This window comes from Rhodamnia argentea, chromosome 8, assembly GCF_020921035.1.
Source record: "Rhodamnia argentea isolate NSW1041297 chromosome 8, ASM2092103v1, whole genome shotgun sequence".
Taxonomy (NCBI): Eukaryota; Viridiplantae; Streptophyta; class Magnoliopsida; order Myrtales; family Myrtaceae; genus Rhodamnia; species Rhodamnia argentea.
In genome coordinates this window covers 636,670-651,011 of record NC_063157.1, presented here as the reverse complement: position 1 = coordinate 651,011, position 14,342 = coordinate 636,670, and the positions used below count along the sequence as shown (strand labels likewise).

The 14,342-nt window shown below is 40.7% G+C and overlaps 2 protein-coding genes across 3 annotated transcripts; both read right to left on the bottom strand.

The window, feature by feature from the left end:
- Nucleotides 1-49: 49 nt before the first annotated feature.
- On the bottom strand, nt 50-6,306 carry LOC115737960 (ATPase 9, plasma membrane-type). Its single transcript, XM_030670414.2, has 15 exons — nt 5,912-6,306; nt 5,119-5,238; nt 4,934-5,032; nt 4,637-4,774; nt 4,219-4,533; nt 3,543-3,869; nt 3,236-3,355; nt 2,633-2,755; nt 2,379-2,483; nt 1,981-2,290; nt 1,279-1,793; nt 963-1,136; nt 689-871; nt 384-553; nt 50-291 (listed from the first exon to the last, which is right to left on the bottom strand). The coding sequence occupies exons 1-15, from the start codon at nt 5,957-5,959 to the stop codon at nt 195-197; spliced, it is 2,844 nt and encodes a 947-aa protein (XP_030526274.2). The 5' UTR covers nt 5,960-6,306; the 3' UTR covers nt 50-194.
- Nucleotides 6,307-7,797: 1,491 nt separating this feature from the next.
- Nucleotides 7,798-13,015, bottom strand: LOC115737977 (protein RAE1). Of its 2 annotated transcripts, XM_030670441.2 has the most exons (11): nt 12,846-13,009; nt 12,332-12,418; nt 12,135-12,212; nt 11,782-11,975; nt 11,111-11,252; nt 10,242-10,322; nt 9,772-9,900; nt 9,612-9,689; nt 8,950-9,021; nt 8,367-8,447; nt 7,798-8,266 (listed from the first exon to the last, which is right to left on the bottom strand). In XM_030670441.2, exons 1-11 carry the CDS (start codon nt 12,900-12,902, stop codon nt 8,216-8,218), a joined length of 1,050 nt encoding a protein of 349 aa, XP_030526301.1. In that variant the 5' UTR covers nt 12,903-13,009; the 3' UTR covers nt 7,798-8,215. The 2 variants fall into 2 exon arrangements, with proteins under 2 accessions (XP_030526301.1, XP_030526302.1); XM_030670442.2 differs by lacking the exons at nt 7,798-8,266; nt 8,367-8,447; nt 8,950-9,021 and adding an exon at nt 9,414-9,529 and having other exon boundaries at nt 9,562-9,689; nt 12,846-13,015.
- Nucleotides 13,016-14,342: the final 1,327 nt, after the last annotated feature.

The following is a 14,342-nucleotide window of genomic DNA, read 5'->3' as shown; positions in this document are numbered from 1 at the left end:
ACCGACAGAACATCATAGTTCTCTCCATCGTTCTACTCTTGATTGCCCGTGGCAATTTCTTGATGTATTATTCCCCAATGGCATCTAATGAAAAACAGAATGAAAATAGCGGCATCAATATAGTTCCTCTTTCTATCTCTATGGCCAACGCCTGTAAAAAAAGCAGTCATCAGCTAAAACTTTGCAAGCCTCAATCAAACAGTGTAATGCTGTTGAATTGTCTCGATGTCGAGCCCCTTCAGTTTGACAACCGATTCAACATGCCCCTTGAGGGTATGAAGCTCTCTTAACCTGGGGAAGTATAGAAACAGAAAAAAAAAAATCAGGATTTCTGGTAAAAAAAATGTTAAATTTGGATGTAATTGGTTTCTTCCAGTCTGTACCTTGCAACCTCAGCACGTTTCCTAGCCTGTTCAGCAATTTCGGACAGCTCTGCAAAATTGGTTTTATCAGATGTTTCAGGTGGCTGGAGGCCGTGTAGTGTGCGTTGATCCCTTGCCCATTGAGCCTCTCTCTCTTCTTTCCCATAATCTTTCTTTGTTGTGAAAGCCGTCTGCAAGGGAGAAATTTATGCAGTGCTAAGCAATCTACAAATAACAGACTGCAAGAGAGGCATAATGTAAAAATCCGTGCAAATTCATGTTTGCCAACTTCCTTGTCATAAGTGAAAAGCCAGGTGAATAAGTACCTTATTCTGTAGTAAATTATCCCAAGCCCTGCCACTCAGTGCGTACCGGATGATGAACTTGATAATATCTAGAGGGATATAAAAGATAATGCTGTACAGCCATATAACACCAGCCCATCCCCAGCCGATGCCATGCATTCTCGCAAAACCCCAGTTTGCATAAACAGCTAGGAGAGTTGCAATCTGATAAGCATAAACCAGATCAATGAGTCATCAACCTGTTAATGTTCAATGATACTATATCAGTTATCACCATCAAGTTTTCATTCCTCACCAGCTGTGCAACAAAGAAGGCTGATATGAGCAGGAGACCTGGGCGTTCAACGTATGACCAGCTCCGAGATCGAGTAACAAAGATGAGTGCCTGGCTCACAATACTCACTTGGAGGTAGACAGCTGCTGTAAGCTCGTAGGAATTGTCCCTAATTGACCTCACTCCAAACTTGTCCTGTGAAGTCAGGTAATGTGTAAAAAATTTCATTCATAAAGGAGAAAGGCCAAGCTGCAAGTAATTCACATATGCAGTCCAAAAGGAAGCATTTGTCATGTGCGAGTATCTTGATAACTATCCATTTAACACATATGCTTACCGAGAAGAAGTCAGTTTTATGTGCAACCCAGAAGAAAACAACAGTCATGACAGCTAAGTACGATCCAAGGACAATGCCGGTAGCAAAAATCTCCCTGAGCTTCCAGGAGTCAGGTACGGGAGATGGCTTCACCCTATCTTTGGAGATGGTCATGATAGTTCCATCATTCAATATGGCAATGATTAACACCATGAAAGGTGAAAAATCATACTTCCATATAAGAGCAAGCAACAGAAAACCCAGCACAATACGGATTGTAATTGAGACTGCATAAATGGTGTAGTTTTTCATTCTCTGGAAAATTGCTCTGCTTGTTAAGACAGCACTAACAATCACACTCAACCCTGGCTCGGTGAGTACTATGTCAGATGCGCCTCGGGCAGCGTCAGTTGCATCAGCTACAGCAATTCCAATGTCTGCCTTCTTCAAAGCTGGTGCATCATTGACGCCATCACCAGTCATCCCACATATGTGCTTCCTATCTTGTAGCCTCTTCACAATCTCGTACTTGTGCTCTGTTCGTATGACACAAAACAGTTACTATCTTTCTGCCAGTTTGATAACAAAATTACATCCAAGGAAATAAGAACTTGAGTATAAAATTGCTTGCAAGTTGGAGAATATGGATATGCTTGCCACATATCATGAAATCATCATATTCTCTTTATAAGTCTATTATGCAGAAGTAAGTGCTGTTCAAACCAGGAAAGACGCCAGCAAAGCCATCAGCCATCTCAATTAGCTCATCAATAGGGAGGGCAGCAATTGATTCATCCTTGTGCTGGCCCAGGAGTGAGGAGGAGGGATACATGTTAGTCCCCATCCCTAGGCGGCGACCTGTCTCCTTGCCTATGGCTAACTGGTCTCCAGTGATCATCTTGACGTTGACTCCGAGGTTAAGTGCTCGCCTGATGGTCTCTGCACTATCATGCCTTGGGGGATCAAAAAGCGGTAACAGGCCTACAAATTGCCAGGGTTCTCCAGCACTATCCTTGGTTTTCTCTGGCACAGTCTGCGGGCGAAAAGAATTATCACCATGAAGTTACATTCATTGTAACTATGGTAATCAAACCTAACACTTGGGTAAACTTGTGGCTCACTTGTTTGGCAACTGCTAGGGAGCGAAGACCACGCTCAGCAAACTTATCAATAATATCATGGACTTTTTTCTTTACATCTTCCCTAAGCTTGCAGAGATCAACGATCTGGTAGATATTTGAAAACCACTTTAGATCATGAATATGCAAAGAAGGAAAAAAAAAAAAAAGTATGGCGGGAATAACAGAGGCAATGAAAAGCCTAAATACGAATTTGGTCCAGAACAAGAAAGAAGCCTAGCTAGCAAAATGTTTACCTGCTCTGGGGCACCTTTGCTGACTCGATGCCAGTTACCATGAGAGTCCACGTATGTTATAGCTGTTCGCTTGTCAACAGGATTAAAAGGTAAGAAATGGACCTCGGTGATATCAGCTCTAGCCTGTGTCCAGTACAAACGTTCATGACCAATAAGAGCAGTCACAGCATGTCAAAATCAGATAAGATAGTTGGAGGCACTTCAGTAATCTGGAACAAGGAAAGTAGTATTGGGTACTGGCATTTTTCAAACCAAGATGAATCCTTATAAAGATGGGATACTTGTTTATCCGGTTGATTATTGCCCAAATTTTTTTGTTGGTTCAATCACTTAAAACCCAATAAAATCAGGCACATCACTGAAACTTCTGTGTCCCTCACTTTCATAAAGCACGCCAACTTTTTGAACTTTTTCAATTTTCTTTTGCTCTTTTTGGGCTTTGAAAATACTTATGGTGAAAAAATCACAAGATGCTCCCGGAACAGCAGTTCTAGGCCATGTGGCAGAAGATAGTTGAAATGATGACAGGAAACCGAAATCGTCTGATGAGCTTTAGCAACGCAGAACAAAGTTTAAAAAATTGATGTCCATAAATTTAAATACCTCCTTGGGATCAGCTAACATTCCAACAATACAGGCATCGATTGCGTCCTGATTCTCAACCCGGGAAGCTCTAGCGCCGAGCAATATTACGCCGTCCTTGTCTACATCCTTTGCGAATACCTGATGGAATCATTATCAGCATGTAAAGTAACAATATTTCTTGGAATAACTTAGTATATCAAACCTATTTTCCCATTTTTTTTGGCTTTCTCAGATATTCGAAGACTGCTTTTGATCCTTGAGGTACTAGACATCAGAGTTTTGCGCAGTGCTCTATTATCATAACTTCAGTGCTACCAGTACAAACCTCAATCAGGTTCTTGTCTACCGTGAGCTTGTTCAGTGTAAGAGTCCCAGTCTTGTCACTGCAAAGGACATCCATCCCAGCCATCTCTTCTATAGCTGTCATCCTCTTGGTAATGGCACCTTGTTGAGACAGCCGGTGGGATCCAATAGCCATCGTCACTGACAAGACTGTTGGCATGGCAATAGGAATTCCTCCAATAAGGAGAACCAACAGATTGTCAATCCCATCCCTGTACTTTCGGCGCTGAATTGGGTACATGACTATTATCTCTACTATCATTCCCAGAGCAATTGAACATATGCAGAAGTTCCCAATGGCAGTCAGTACCTGGTTTAAATTGTCACCATTGATTACACATCAGAAATGGGAAATTTCAAAAAGAATGTAGTTCCCAATTGGTCATGCCCTAATATAATGGTGTAGTCATGAATTTGCCTATGGAGTGTATCATCATCGTCGTCATTGTCATCATGAAGATTTCATAACACTGAAAAAAGAAAGATTATGTAGCAAGAGCACTTTACTTCCATAAGATCATACAACATTTTGTGCAATCCCTTCACAACAGGCTCTTTCTATCACTCATTTTTGCATGGTCATTCTACTTTAATTTTTTAACATGTTTTTATCATAGCTGCAGGTTTAATCAAGACATAATTTTCTCTCAAACGAGTACCTTTTGGAAGTGCCCCACTTGGTTGGTGCTGTCAACAAGGTGAGCAGCCTTGCCGAAGAAGGTACGGACCCCAGTAGCAATGACAACAGCCTCTATTTCCCCTTGCTTGCAGGTTGACCCAGAGAAAACTTCATCTCCAGGGTTCTTGGTCACGGGCAGAGATTCACCAGTTAGAGCAGATTGATCAATTTTAAGAGGGTCACCGTCCAAAAGTCGAGCATCTGCTGGAACAATATCTCCAAGCTTAATACTGATCACATCTCCAGGAACCAAAATTGCTGCTTCTTGCTCGCTCCATTTTCCATCTCTAAGAACCTTCAAAATTTAGTAAAACAAATAAAAACATTCAGTTTCGGTATGCTCTCCCATACATTTATGTTCACTGAAAATTGTTATGTGCAACTTATAGGAGAGTGACCTTTGTTTTGGGTGCTAGGCCTGCCATAAGTGCTGCTGCAGCATTGCCTGCATTATTTTCCTCGATAAAGCTGATAGTAGAATTGATGATAAGCAAGGCTAATATGCCCGCAAAATCCTGCCAGTCTGGTGGTTGACCCTGCACAACATTGATTTCAGTCACAGATGTGCATGTACATCTCTTTTTTCTGTGCAATTTACTCATAAAACTATGACCTATGTGCGTGCTTGTGTTTGTGCATGTTTTGCCAGTCGAATTTAGAATTTAGGATGGTCAGAGGATGGCGCAGATAACTACCCCTCCATTAGCCAAAGCAATAGCCATGATGGCAGCCATCTCCATGACCCAAGAAAGTGGATTCCACATAAATCCCAAGAATTTCAGGAACTTACTTTCCTGTTTCAAGGGGAAAAACAATCGATCAAGTTAGAAATAATAATATTTCAAAGGCGACAAGATGTGATTTATGTAAGACGAAATGCCTTCTTCTCTTCTAGCTTGTTTGGCCCAAAAAGTGGGAGCCTCCTCTGCGCTTCTTCAGTCGACAGACCTTCTCTTGAGCATTTCAGTTGTTCGAAAACTTCATCGACTGGTATACGCTCCTGGGAAGAATAATGTAGACAGTATTCGGTAAATATATTGAGAAATCATTACGGAAATTGCTCTGTTCGGATTTATGATCCTTTCTGATGTGAAACGTAGAGATCTAAGACAATCTAATTCAAATATCTGACAGAAACAGGACGCACACATTTAAACCAATCACGTGTTAAAATAATGCTAAGCTGACCACATTGGAGGGAATGGTGAAAGATTCTTGTGAACATACAGTCGATACAAAGGGACCGAAACAATAGACCCAATGCAATTTGTGCGATCACATATGAACAAAGCAAAGATGATGCTCCCCAATGGAAGCATTACTTAGGAAGCGGTTAGTGATGTTTAGCGAAAAACATACGAACATGAATTTCGCTGGCTGCACTATACGGATGGAGAATCAAGCAGAAGCCTAAGAGTTGAAAGAGGACTTATCGTGAAATCACACAACATAAAACAGCAATAGCAGCAAAACGTGGATCCAAAAACTTAATTAGAACGCTAAACTGAAGCTATTGAAGGCTACAATTTAAATCTCACGTGCAGGTGTAAATTCAACATAGAACAACCCCGTAACACTGCAAGGCAAGAAGGCTAAAGCAGGAGCGGAGAAGACAGAATAGAGGTACAACGAATCACCGACAAGAACAAGAGGAGGAGCAAAAGTGAACGTACAAGGTCCACATTCTCGTTCTTAATCTCTTCCAAGCTGTTCCCGGCCATTATTCCGTCAAACGAAGCCGATACGACACTTCCAACGCTGTAGCTCCGTTCACACACCAACGATCACGCACAGATGAATCCGCCTCTAGTAATCCGAAACGGATGGATCCTAACACAATTTTTATCCGAAAATCTACCCGGAACTGTAGAAAACTCGGCTGTGCGATCGACTTGGGAAACTCGTCGTTCGTAATTCTCTTTCTCTGCCTTCGTCCTCTTGATCAAAGATCGTTCGAAAGAGCTACAGAGTAAGCGGAGCACAGTGGCCAGTTGTTTCACCTTCTCTCTCCTGGAGTGTTCTCTCTCTCTCTCTCTCTCTTATAACAAACTCTGATTCGTCTTTTTATGGAAAACTCCAATTGAGCGAACGAGCGGGACTTTTGTGAGCTGTGTAGCCCAGGTCATTCGGTTTCGAAGCCAAAGTATTCTCTCTGGCGGGGGGAGGTTGGCTTCCGCGACTGAAGGTCCAATCACAAGTTGCCACGTTTCAGTGCCGCGGACGCGATGGGCTGCGTGGAAGGCGGTGAGTGGAGGAGGTTCGGTGGGGAGCAGTGAGAGGAGCAGGGGGTGGAGGAGTGCCCCGAGCGCGTTCGTGAAATGAGAGAAGCCACATGCACGAGCGTGGTTGACGTGAAAGAGCGAATGAAGGATTGACCGCCCTATTGGCTGACGTGGCTTCTCGTCTTCTCTTCTCTCTCCTGCGTGCGGCACAAGAGACTTTTGATTTTGCGTGAAAAAGAGAGATCGGTTTTGGTTCAAATCACAATCAGATCTTAGATCTTGATATCGAAAGTTCGATTTGGGTCAGTAAAGCAAATATTAATATGTTACTTAGGAAAAATAGTAGAAGATTCTGTTCAACTAATTACTATTGTTTAGTGAATTTACTCGCTCAGACCCTATCGTTTGACGCGATAAAATTGTCATAGCTACAATTCATCAAGCAATTAAAAGTCTCGAATCTTTTCTCATTACGAGAATGATCTATCGGAATACTATGTTACTGCATAATTTTCGCCACAACTACTTGTATAAAACAGTTTAGTTCCTTCATGAAACGTGTGACCAAATCATATTTTTCGAGCGCCGTGTTACTATATAAGTGAGATTACACGTTAAATTCCCAAGAGAAATGGCCAATGCGACCATGATTCTGCATGAATATTCGACTAAGCAAAAACAATGTTGCATCATGTCTACCTTTCGAGTCACTTTCGAGCTTCAATCTGATGGTTTCTCGAGCGTGTTCTTATATGGGTAGGTGAAGCTTTCTATTTCCAGCCAAGGTCAACAAAGGATTGCAACCCTCAAGCGTCATGGGAAGCAGCCGCGGAAGAATTGGAGAAAACCAGAAATATGCGACAAGACCGTACATGGGCCATAACAACGAGGCCGCACATGATCAGCCCAGCAAGGAAACCACAGTACTGCCCGTACCTTCAATGCTGTGTTTTACAGCAAACGTAATCACATAATCGAAACTCCAAATTACAAGCCAATCTCAGTGAAATTAGTTGAAAATCAGTACCCTTGGCATGCTGCTTTAACCAATCGAAACTCAAAAACCCAATCTACGGGGACCTATAAATAGAACAGCTTCTCCTAACAATGCGGGGAAACTACAGCCAAAATAAAACAGGTGAGCTCGAGACTCATGACATTGTTTACAGCGTCAACCTCCTTTCGAGTCCCCGACAGTTTCTCGAGCTTGGCTCCTTGATGATGGTTCACATTGCACATTCACGGATATTATTAACTATGATCACGTTGAAAGTAGTCAAGGTAGTCAAGGACACGTTATGATCTGCCACTAGCTGAGAAGGGAAGTTCAGGGATAATTCAAGCAACGGTGAACAAGTCGTGCTCTAGACACTTTTACTTCAGATGATACTGGTAAAAATATTGTTTGTGTTCCCGAGAAGTAGGAAATGTATTCATTCTTCAAACATCAAGGTGATAGACACGAAAAAAAAAATACTGAAATAAGTGCCATGACAAAAACAATACTGACATAAGCGCCACTCCTCCCGTCCTCCCCGGTGAATACAACTTGGCTTATCAGAGACGGCAAATGTTACAGCTAAATGAAAATGACAAAAAAAAAAAAAAAACATATCGACAATGGATTACTATAACTTCAAAAACCACAATGAGGGACGGACCATTCCTATCCTACGATTTCTGATAAATGAAAAGAACCGTTTTCTTCACTGCCAGTGTCCCCCAAAACTTCCTACTTGAAACTAATCAACAACTTCACTTCCTGTTAGTTGTTCCAACCCGTGGCTTCGGTTTGACCTCTGATTCCTGCAATCCAATCAAGATGCACTTAGCCACGTATGAGTATTCCCCCCAATTCAGGCACTTCTACTAAAAGAGCACACAGTGGAAAAGAAGATAAAAATACCTGTGGTAAGTGCAAGAAGATATAGGTCTTTGCTGTAGCAGGATTGTGATTTTCTGCCCCCTTGCTCCAGTCATAACAGACCTATAAGCAAGTTGAACCACAGATTTCAGTGCTAGTCAGATCCCTAATTGTCCTTGATACAATTTACATGAGAAGATTTGGCTATTGAGAAAGTCCAATCATAGGCATCCAAGAAAATAACCAGAAACACCATGAGCCTGAGCTCATTCTAAAGCAAAGTGGGTGCGCAATAAAAAAGCTGAAAGAGAGGGTGGTGGTTAAACGAGTCGTGTATGAGGTTAAGTAAATCTACACTAGACTAGTGAAGTGAATCTACCCTAGTTTTGGTCTATATTGATATGTCGTGAGATGAAGTTGGCAAATACCAAGTATATTACATCTCTCTCAGCACAATCAAACGTTGGATGTATTTCCACATATGCATATAAGAACATCTCTTGATATATTCATGCGGGGAAGTGGTATGATTGCCTCCTTCACTATGCATCTCTCTTCTGAAGATAAAATGATTACAGAAACATGATGGACTAGGAATCTATCTACAAGGTGAAAAGAGACTCACCGAGTATGCATATAATGTGCCATCATTATTGAAGGCGCTACAAGGTATTGGTTGGCTGCATCTTGACATTGCCTGAGAATTGCACCAAAGTAGTTCTGAATGAGAATCGCACCAAAGTAGTTCTGAAACAATTACCAGTCTATTCCAAAAGAGAGCTTCATCAACCATTAAGTACTTTTTCTATGCTTTTGAAAATTACTTAATTGATGCCTTCATCCTTGAAGTGAGAGATTCAGAGGGAAATCATGAACATCAGAGATTTGCTTTATTTCATTTAGACTCTACAAACACGGTAATTTCTAACATAAGCAAAGTCTCTCTAAGGCCTAAATGGAAAGGGAATAAAGATGATCTACTCTATATATTATGTGTAACCTGAGTGATAGCACGAGAAACAGGTGGAGAGCCCTAAGACCACTCAAAAAGGACTCCCCGTTTATGAAGGTGCTGAAAACCTTATACTATGATATCCTAAACCATGTCAATCTGGGATCTTACATCATTTAACCAGCTGATGGTCCTTATGACGTACTCAGGGAAAAAATGAGATACAGCAATACTCGTCAAACTCAACCCTTCTCTCATCAGATTCACACACACACACACACACACACACACATGTATATATATAGAGAGAGAGATAGAGAGAGAGAGAGAGAGACCTTAAGTCTTTGTTTGCTATCCTTGTCCCAAAAGTTAAAAGCACCATCAGATCCAGCAGTGGCAAAGGTATGATGCACCTGAAAGAAGAAAGTAAGACTCCGGGTGAATAATGACTGTCTGGATGGGATTGCACCTATGGATTACAGAAGATTGACTTACTGGATGGAAATTCAAGGAGTTGACAGAATAAATCTCAGTGGTATCTCTATGACACTTAAAAGTGAAGTTTCTACTGCTCTGGGATTCATCCAGGTGATGAACACCAACCCTCCCCTCGATGGATCCAACCTAGAGTTAACAGAATTTTACCATTACAAGGAGCAAAAAGTTAAGGACCGCAATAAAAATGTAGTATGAGACAAACAATATGAAAATGTCATTGAGTGACAAAGACCAATATACTTAATCATGGAAAAAGGACAGCAAGCATGGTTTAAACTGAATTACATCACAATAGAAGGTTTAGAAGCAATTGACCATCGTTTCATTCTCATCATGTGTAACCATGGTGTGCTTATTCTCTCTAAGTACATATTCTCATCACTGGAAGTCGTATTTTATTGAGCAAATGGAATAGCGGAAAATGATGCACATCATGCCATGATAATCTAGCTGCAACTAGTACTTACCAGGAAACCTTGCTGGTCAGGGAAAGCTGCAACACATCTTGTCTGGTACTTTAGGGGTGAAGGAATTCTCTTGAACTCAATCTGTTATCAATTCCAATAGTAAAAGTCAGATAACCTGAACGTCATTCCAGTAGTATTGGAACATTGAGGTAAATTTATCAATTGTCAGAAAAGAATGAAAGATGACTTCTTTTTCTTTCAATATTTTCTTGAAAAAGTAAATGTTTTATAAGTGCCATTAGCAAATTCAGACCATTAAAGAAATAAGAGAAAAGTTGAACAGTGCAGCAACAGGTAAAAAGGCCATTATCATGAATAATAATCCTGGTATAAAAAGAGAACTGCCATCTTATGTGAGGAGTGAAATTACGTTGTCATGTGCTAAGTAATGTAGATGTACTTCAATCGAGAGCCCTATAAACAGATTAACTTCATTAGTTGCTTTTGCCTCCCTGGGAAATAGGTATAGCAAGTGGAGGAAAACTTCGCCTAATATCCATTATCTCAAGCCTAAGGTCGACATAAGCAAGAACCATCACCAAGACCTGTATCAGCGTACGAGTACAATGGATGTGCAAAGTATCCTATTGCTCTTCCCTTTTAGTGGACACGTAAAGTGCTTGCTAAGGTTACATGATGTCTGGGCACACAATTAGCAAAACATGCAAACAAGCATCCAATGTCTTTCTCATGCACATCAAAACCATATACCATAAAAAGGGGACCAATATTGTTAACTGTAGCTTAAAACACATGATGCGGCCACTTATGGAGTTTAACAATTGCAATTCCAAGTAATATTCCATGGAAACAAACACATTAAAGAAATGACAACAATTTAGTTAGATGACGAATCAAGAAGGTTTTACCTGAGGATTCTGCAGATTAAAGACAATAAGATGCCTATCTGCCGTGGCAACAACCATCAGGGGATGTCTCACTGTAAGTGCACGGCAGCGTTCTGGTAGCTGTTGAGTATGTACTGGATTTGACTGCCTTGTGTCCCAGTACCTTAATCAAGTCATAACGATATAAAGAAATTTCTATTAGTACTTGAAACAAGTTGCATCAACAAATTTCTCAAAAAAATAACATCAGGCTGCAGACATCATGGATCAACAGGGAAGAAACATTGCAAATCCTATCCTCATGGTACATTGTTTGAATAATTATATGCACACATCTTCATGCAATTAATGCAAGGAAATTATATCTCCAAATTGATACAACAAAGACAAGAGCATGGCCAATGCGAGTCTCAACATTATATTCACACTATAACAGCAGAAAATTAGAATATCAAAGCAACTACGTAATGCAGCATTGGCTTAGTCATGAGATAGTGCTGCTCTATCCACGCACTATGATCTACGCTAGAATTACAAAAGTTGGAATTATGAGAAAAAATTTGATTGCGGCACTACCGCTGATAATTGTACCACCTAATGTACATCAATCAAAATTGATAGATGAAGTGCAACGGATTGTGATAAAATACTCCTATGCCATGCGTACAAACGAAAAGCAAAACAACTCTTACTTCAAGGTCTTGTCCCAGCTTCCCGTAACTAATACATTCATCTCTGGGATCCAAGCGATCTCTTTAATGGGTGCATCGTGCATGGCAACTGTCACTGGCTGACCTCCAGACATTAAAGACCACATTTTTGCTTGCTTATCACAGCCTCCAGAAAAGACAGTCGTTCCATCATCCTTCCAAGCTGAACAAAGTACCTTTTAAAAGGAATGGAGATATTTTCCAGAGAGCGTAGAAAACATATTAGCCCATGGAAACAAAACTCAGACAGACCCTTTTAATAAGAAAAACATATTAGCTTGGAAACCAACACTCAGAAAAATCATTTTAATAACAAACCAAAGTTAGACAATCACCGGTTGGTCATGTGATATTGATGCCTTGGGCACGCTAGTTACCGAAGCCCCGTTCCTCGTAAGTTCCCAGCACCGCACCTGCAAAGATTTTCAAGACAGCAACGGGAAAACATAAATGGGTGTCAACCAAAAGCTGGAACAGGGCAATTGATTTTTGCCTGTAAGGTTTCAGCAAGTAAAAACAGAGTTGTGCAAACCTGATTATCCCACGAAGTAGCAACTAAGTGGTTGGCCCTTGGGCTGAAACTGAGGCTCGAAACGGAATCGCTGGGAGGTTGAATCACCTGACATTGTTACATTTAAAAGAGCTTAGCCAAGAACGTCAAACTACCTCTACAACCAACCGCCCAATCAGAACTAACTGAAAAATCCATAAAGCAACATTCAAATCACCAAAAGCAGGCACTCGATTACTTCCCCCTCCTGATAACGCACATGTATAACGCATAATCTACCAAACGTACATCTACCAATTGCAGCACGCTAAGAAACGCCCCTCTCTAATAGGAATCCAAAAACACCGCGAGATCCGAGCTAAACTGAACTCATTCAAGCATCCAAAAGAGCCGCGAAAAGATCACGGCAAGCACGCACGATAGCACGCTAGTTCTCCAGCTCGAAACCGATCGAACATCGTCGTCAGGTTTAACGCCCGTCTAAATTCGACCGGTGCAGGAAAAACTCAAAGTCGTAGCAATGAAGCACGAGTACCTCGAAAGACTTGTTAGGGTTGTGGTTCCCAGCAGGAGCTGCTCCGAAGGTGGCCATCACAGCGTCGGGGCTAGAGCGCGAGCACAGTGGCAGCGTCGCGGCGAAACTTCTGAGAAGAGGGAAAAATATTTCAAGTTCTGGTATAGAGAGCTGCGCTTATTTATAGGCGTTGGGTTTTGGCTTGCGTTTTTTGAGCGTAGCGTCGTCACGACGACGCTCGTTTAGCGTCAAATTGAGGCTTTGATCGAAATTATAAATTTTTCATCATCCCTATTAGCTAACACTCCGAAAATCCAGTCGTCATGAAAATAACCATAACATAAGGCCGCGCTCTTTTAATATTTTTTCTTTTTTTGGTAAACCTTGCGATATATATAGGACGCGAATGACAACAATTATTTTCTCGAACTTTATTATATATATGTCTATGTATTTTCCGGACGAGTTTACGAGCGGACATGCGTTTGCCAACAAAATAAAATTTCTATTTTCAAAACAAAAATTCGTTTAATAACAACATAAAATTTTTATGATTCGGAGATCGGCTCAAGCGAAGCGAGAGAGGAGACCGGTGGCGGACAACGACCAGCAAATGGCAATGGGGACAAGAGAGAGGCGACTGGAGGATGGCGATTGGCAACAGAGGGACGCGAGAGAGAGATCGCACACAACAGAAAGGGAGTAAGCAATGGGAAAAATTATTATTTGTGTTTTTGTTTCAGATATAGAAAAGTAAAAAAAAGTGTGCTTTCCATTTTTATTCTAAACTTATTTCCGGGCCAAAAATTTATTCCCAAAATAAATAAAAAAAATGAGATTGCTTCGCCAAACAGGTTTATATTCCAAACCTGTTCCGGAAATAGAACTGTTGTCACGCATGCCTTTAAACCGCAAATATTATATATCGACCGAAAAAATGAAAACAAATTCAATTCGATTCTCACTGGCCGCTTAGTTTTTAAAAATGGAAATTCTTGTTAGATGTACTTAATGATCTTTCAAGACGTAAACTAAAGCATTCGCCTCGATACTTCCCATCGACCTTTTTAAAATGCATCGATTGGTATGACAATCACTCAATGAACATGTAACGATCCAATATGTTGTTTTGATTATACTTATGCGATTGTCGAAGATTGATCTAACCTAGAGGTGCATGAGTAGAAATAGATCATATTCATATGTCGATATATAGTGTGCCCCCATTGAAATCTCAACGATGCTAATTTTTCACTCACGAGTTTTCAAAAATTCTATCAATATGGATAAATGGTTTGGAATAAGTGAAAATAGGATGTTTAGATGGTTCCAAAAGTCAAGATACGTGAGTTTCATCTCTCTAATGCAATTTTGCATTTTGTAACTTCATATTCATCATTTGATAATTGTGCCTTTGAGTATTGGAATTCGTAATCCACGACAAAAAGTTAGTTTTAGGCATTAACAGATCCAAATTGAGATTTTCCAATGATTCATATTTTAGTGAATTTGACCTAA